Source organism: Stegastes partitus, unplaced genomic scaffold (genome assembly GCF_000690725.1).
Source record: "Stegastes partitus isolate 25-593 unplaced genomic scaffold, Stegastes_partitus-1.0.2 Scaffold1381, whole genome shotgun sequence".
Taxonomy (NCBI): domain Eukaryota; kingdom Metazoa; phylum Chordata; class Actinopteri; family Pomacentridae; genus Stegastes; species Stegastes partitus.
Window position 1 is genome coordinate 36,739 of NW_007579112.1, and position 5,745 is coordinate 42,483.

The 5,745-nt window shown below is 51.7% G+C and overlaps 1 protein-coding gene across 1 annotated transcript; it reads left to right on the plus strand.

Annotated features, from left to right (window-relative positions):
- The first annotated feature begins 698 nt into the window (after positions 1 to 698).
- LOC103370170 (monocarboxylate transporter 12-B) lies at positions 699 to 5,184 on the plus strand. Its single transcript, XM_008299121.1, has 7 exons — positions 699 to 713; positions 852 to 1,008; positions 1,076 to 1,219; positions 1,294 to 1,593; positions 1,757 to 2,087; positions 3,740 to 3,999; positions 4,175 to 5,184. Exons 1-7 carry the CDS (start codon positions 699 to 701, stop codon positions 4,390 to 4,392), a joined length of 1,425 nt encoding a protein of 474 aa, XP_008297343.1. The 3' UTR covers positions 4,393 to 5,184.
- Positions 5,185 to 5,745: the final 561 nt, after the last annotated feature.

A 5,745-nucleotide genomic window follows, 5' to 3' on the forward strand; every position in this document is an offset into this window, starting at 1 on the left:
CAGGTCCAGGTGACAGACTGGTCCAGAACCAGGACCAGCTTCATCCGAGCTGCTGAAGCTGCACCTTGACCTCCATCAGCACCCTGAGGTCCTCCTGCTCCCAGTTTGCTCCCAGTTTGCTCCCAGTCCAGCTGGACTGTTCCTCTAAACGCTTACATAACACCAGTTGGTCTCTGTGAGCCTGAAGTCCAGAAACCAGCTGAAGCTGCAACACGTGACTGTTACACAACACACAATGTACACACACACTACGTACACACAACGTACACACAATGTACACACACACACACATACACACACACACAATGTACACACACACACACACACACATACACACACACACAATGTACACACACACACACACACACATACACACACAATGTACACACACACACACCTGAGCATGATGCTGATCAGAAGCTGCTGATTCTGTCCTGACTAATAACTGATCAGTGATCAATCCCTCTGATCGGGTTCAGTCTGTTGATGAACATCTGGTTTAGTCGTCGTGTCACATTTTAGTCCACTTACTGGTTTTTAGGGTTTTTGAGCGTTTTGAAGCTGCAGCGTGTTTGCTGTGTGCGGTTGCCATGGTTACGGCTGAGTGGGCTGTAAAGCGACAGCCCTGTTGGTTCAGAACAGTCGTCGTGCTGTTCACCGTGAGCAGCTTCACTTAAATCTCAGCAAAGGTTCTGACGATGTTGCTGCTCACGGTGAAAACGTAGAAAAGCTGAAGCAGACTGAAGCCGGCGACTGACGCTGAGTCGAAGCTGGAACTGATTTAAGGCCCCAAGGTCAGAATCTGGTGTCCTCCGGTCCTGGTTCTGGTTTCCATCGACGTCCTGTTGCAGCCGCTCGTCGCTCTTCCTCCCGTGTTGAGCTCTGACCTCCTCTGTGTCTGCAGGTGCTTCTCCATCTTCTTCGTGGAGTTTCAGGACCACTTCGGCGCCGACTACTCGGCCACGTCGTGGATCCACAGCCTGGTGGACTGCACCACGATGCTCTGCGGTCAGTACCTCAGACTCACCTCGTCACATCTCAGTCCAGGTTAGCAGCTCAACGTGTGTCTTTGCAGCTCCGCTGGGCAGCCTGCTGATGAACCGCTGGTCGTGCCGGGCGGCCGTGATGCTGGGAGGCGTGCTGTCGTCCTGCGGCCTCCTTCTCAGCTCCTTCAGCAGCAGCCTGGAGCTGCTCTACTTCAGCATGGGGGTCCTGACAGGTGAGAGGCGGCCGGACAGGTGAGAGGCGTGGCCCAGTGTTGTGAGAATGTTCTGACCCGTTCACCTGTCGCAGGTCTGGGTTTCGCCCTCTGCTACACGCCCGCCATCGCCCAGGTGGGCTGCTACTTCCGGCAGAGGAAGGCGCTGGCGTACGGCGTGGCCATGTCGGGCAGCGGCATCGGGACGTTCGTGTTGGCGCCGGCCGTGCAGCTGCTCATCGAGCTGTACTCGTGGCGGGGGGCGCTGCTCGTCCTCAGCGCCGTCGTCGCCAACCTGTGCGTCTGCGGGGCGCTGCTCCGACCAATCACGCTGCAGGAGGAGGAGGAGGCGGAGGAGGACGAGGGGGCGGAGCAATGTGGCGAGAAACAGCTCTGTGAGTAAAGGCCTCAGAGTACTGCAGTACCAGGAGTATCACCACTACATACACATGAACTATGGTATCAAAGTGTAGCTACCAACCACTGCTTCAGCAAACATTAGGCAGCAAACTTTCTACAGCAGATCAAGTCCAAACTTTGATTGCGTGCTCTGTGCAGGCGTCGAAGTCGCCACAAAACCCTCCGAAGACGGCGTCTTGTCATCGGGCAAGCAGTTGCCGCCATCTTCCTCTTCTCTGAACGGGAGGTGGTGCTTCAGCTCCTGGTTCCTGTCCAGTAAAGAGTACCGGTTCCTGCTGCTGCCGGACTTCCTGGGTCTGGCCGTGTCCTTCCTGGTCCTCGCCAGCGGCTGCAGCCTGCCCTTCGTCTACCTGGTGCCCTACGCTCTGAGCGCCGGCGTCAGCCACCAGCACGCCGCCTTCCTCATGTCCATCCTGGGAGTCATCGACATCGTGGGCAACGTCACCTTCGGCTGGCTGACGGACAGGAGGTACCAGAGAGGCGTTAACTCGCATGTTAGCATCTAGCTAGCTACTTTCAGCAACATTAGCATTGTCGCTATGATTGCTAATGCTAATGTGCTTTACAGCAATAACTGATGTCCAGACCCACACATGCACAAACTTAAGTCTGTGACACTACAATGCTAACTGACATTAGCAAACATTAGCACACGGCATCAGCTAATGTGATATTAGCCCTTAGCCTGTAGCTACAGGTGGACGTAGCGAGGTGTGACGGCGTCCACCGGATCATTGGCGCCCACTGGAGGTGCAGTTTGTTTTTCGACGCCATGTTTTCAGTTTGAAGTCAAAACTTTCTCGATAACAAGAAGCAGAGCAGCAGAACGAGATCCGGAGACGAAATCAGTTTAACACGAGTTCAGTCGGTTCAGGACAAGCTGGAGATGATCAGAACGAGCTTCACTGGGAAGTCAACAACACAAGGAGTTGAACTGCTGCGTCGAGCTCCACCGCAAGTGTAAGGTGAACCAGAGCTTTAATGAAAACACAGTAATTAAACATTAAATACACAGTCAACACCTTATATACGGCAGGTGTTGGAGGAAACCAGCCCAGGAAGAGTTCAGACATCGGGAACATGTGAGTCAGAGGTTTGGTTCCTGCTGCCTCCCACTCAGACCACATTAAAACTTCAGGTCACATTAATCTTTCAGTACAAGCCGTTGCTGCTGTGACGTTATAAACGTTGTCGCTGTTCTCAGGTTTGCAGCCTGAAGCCTCCATTACCAGGTTAAAGATCAGCTGAGTGCCTCTCTGTCCGTTACAGAGTTAAAGTTTAAACCTTCAGCGTAGCCTGAGGGTCAGTCTGGTCTGATGAAAGAGCTCAACTCTGCTGATAACCATTTTCACACCATTTCTTTTCCAACCAGCTCTTTAACAATACTCAGTCCAATTAGTACTTCTGACTCGTCCGACAGTCGACTGGTTCGACAAACTGTTGATTTAAAACCACAGATGTGCCCAAAAGGATCATGGGAACGTGACGCTCACAGTGGAGCATGTGCAGCAACCCCGAGCTGAACTCAGTCAGTCCATCAGCGAGCAGATAACCCTGCAGCAACGCTGACATAACCAGCAGCAGATAACCAGCGAAGGCTCAAAACAACAAACACGACGTTCCTTTAGACTCGGCTGGTTTCAGGTTCCTGCTTGTTGCTGAGGGTTCAAATCCAGAACCACAGAGAGACCAGCTCCCCAGGTCTACACTCCCTCTGCTCACTAACTGGACCAACCAGAACCTCCTGGTCCAACCACCACAACAAGTCGGTAGCTGGACTCTCCTCCTCTGTGGTTCTGGTGGTGGAACCAGTTACCAGACTGGTCCACCTGCTGACTCCCTCTCAGTCTTTAGGAACAGACTGAAGAGCAGCTCTGCGGTCAACACCTCTGCAGCTGACAGCCTGGAAACAAACAAAACAACAAACTAGACATTTGTCCTGTCACCTCCCTGCAGCATCAGCATCCCGTCACACTGAACCTGTTCTATGTCCCTTATCCAGGTTGTTCTCTCCTGTCCAGATCCTAGCTTGTGTTGTATCTGCTCTCAGATGTACGTCGTTCTTAATGAACCTGTGGACCTGTAGGGTTTGTGGTGTGACGGCAGCTTCCTGTGTCTCAGGTGTCTGAAGCCTTACCGTCTGGCCTGCTACATCTTCTCGGTGGGGATGGAGGGCCTCTGCTGCCTCTTCACGCCGCTGCTCCGCTCCTTCCCGCTGCTCGTGCCCTTCGCCGTCCTCTATGGATACTTCGACGGCGCCTACGTGGCTCTGATCCCCGTGGTGACGTCGGATGTGGTGGGGGCTCCGTACCTGTCCTCGGCGCTGGGCGTGGTCTACTTCCTGCACGCCATCCCCTACCTGATCAGCCCGCCAATCGGAGGTGAGGAAGAGGCCCCGCCTACTTTCAGCAGCCATTTACAGTCAAAGAATATAAATAGAAAATATCCATTTAAATGTTTCAAACACGTGACTGAACCTGTGTCGGTACGGAGTTTATCTGCCATGTGACATCACTGTGACATCACTATGACATCACGTCATCTCCTCTCTTGCAGGTTGGCTGGTTGACATCACAGGAAGTTACACGGCCACCTTCTTCCTGAGTGGCGCCGCCCTGCTGGCCAGTGCGGTCGTCCTCTTTACCGTCGCCGGGATTCGGCGCTGCCGCCTGACCGTCGGCAAGCACAAGCCCCTCCCCCTCAGCCCATCCGACCAATCACGCCGCTTCGATGCCTTCAACAAACAGCCGGCCAGTCAGAGCGTTGCAGCGTAGCCTCGCAGGAGTCGACCAATCAGATTTGCCGACACCCAAGAAAACTTGGGAGCTGTGATTGGTGGGAGCAGTCGCCAATCACGTGATGACTTCACTGCCAGAGATGCAAGAACCAATAACACTGTGACAAACTCTTTATTTTGTAGAGACTTCTGACTTCCTGTCTGAACTGGAGCAAAGTGCTTCAACGTTTGTTTGTTTGTGTTTGTTTTGTCCTCGACTGGGTCACATGACTCCCTGGACGTCTGGACGGACAGTTGAACGGACTGAGGACGCCTGCAGTCGAGCTCAGAGGAACACATGAAAACAGACGTACGCTGCAGAAGCTCGACTGTACGGCGTCACATTGGTGCCAAAACGTCGCTTAGCGCTGTTTCTGCGTTGTTACCACGGCGACCACCTACCCAAAGTCTTTAATATTTAGTCCTGCTGTCAGAGCTGGAACTGATTTCTTTACGTTGCAGTTTTGCTAAACATGATGCTGCCTCCAAGTGATTTTAACTCAGGTGTTGATTAACGAGCCACGAGGAGATCTCAAACATTCTGACCAATCATCAGCTGGTCAGCAGCTGCTCGGTTCTTCATGTCAACATCAGGTCTGTGCTGGTGTTTGAAGAGTTAAACTTTCTCCACTAAAGTTAATAAAATCAACACGAAGCTGCTGTTGTGCTCAGAAACCGGTTTCACTGTGTTGTCTTAACCTTGTTACAGACGTCCGTCTCCTCAGAGAAACATGGACTTTGGTTGTTTTTGTTAATGTGCATCAATAAAAGAAACGTTCTGCCAAAGACACGATCGTTCCAGTCGGTTCTTGTATCAAACATTAAACCTGCTGATAGGAACTCTGTGGATCAACTGGGACGTCTCAGGACTCTGGATCCTGCTGAAGAAGTAGATCTTTAAAGCAGACTTCCAGACTCACTCGGGTCCAAACACCTGAGACGCCTCGTATCCGGAGGTGTGATCAGGATGTTTCTTGTACTGATCGTCTTCACCTCAGCTCCGTCACAGGCAAACAGAACCTCATGTACAAAGATCTGCTCCTGCTGGTTTATGCTACTCTGCATAAAAGTCACTTTCTGGGTGTTTTTCTGCTCCCATCTCATTTTTCACCTCCACGGAAACGGAACAACCACGACTGAAGCTAATGAAAAATAAATCTTTGATTATTTATTTTAAATTGTAAAAAAAAAAAAACAACCTGAAACAACATGTTTCCAGATGTTAAGCCCTGGAGCTGATGTTGTCTCCTCATCCTGCAGATGTTGAACTATCTCCATGTTCCAGCCTCTCCAGACATCAGATGTAGAAAGATGTTCCACCATCAGATGTAGAAAGATGTTCCACCATCAG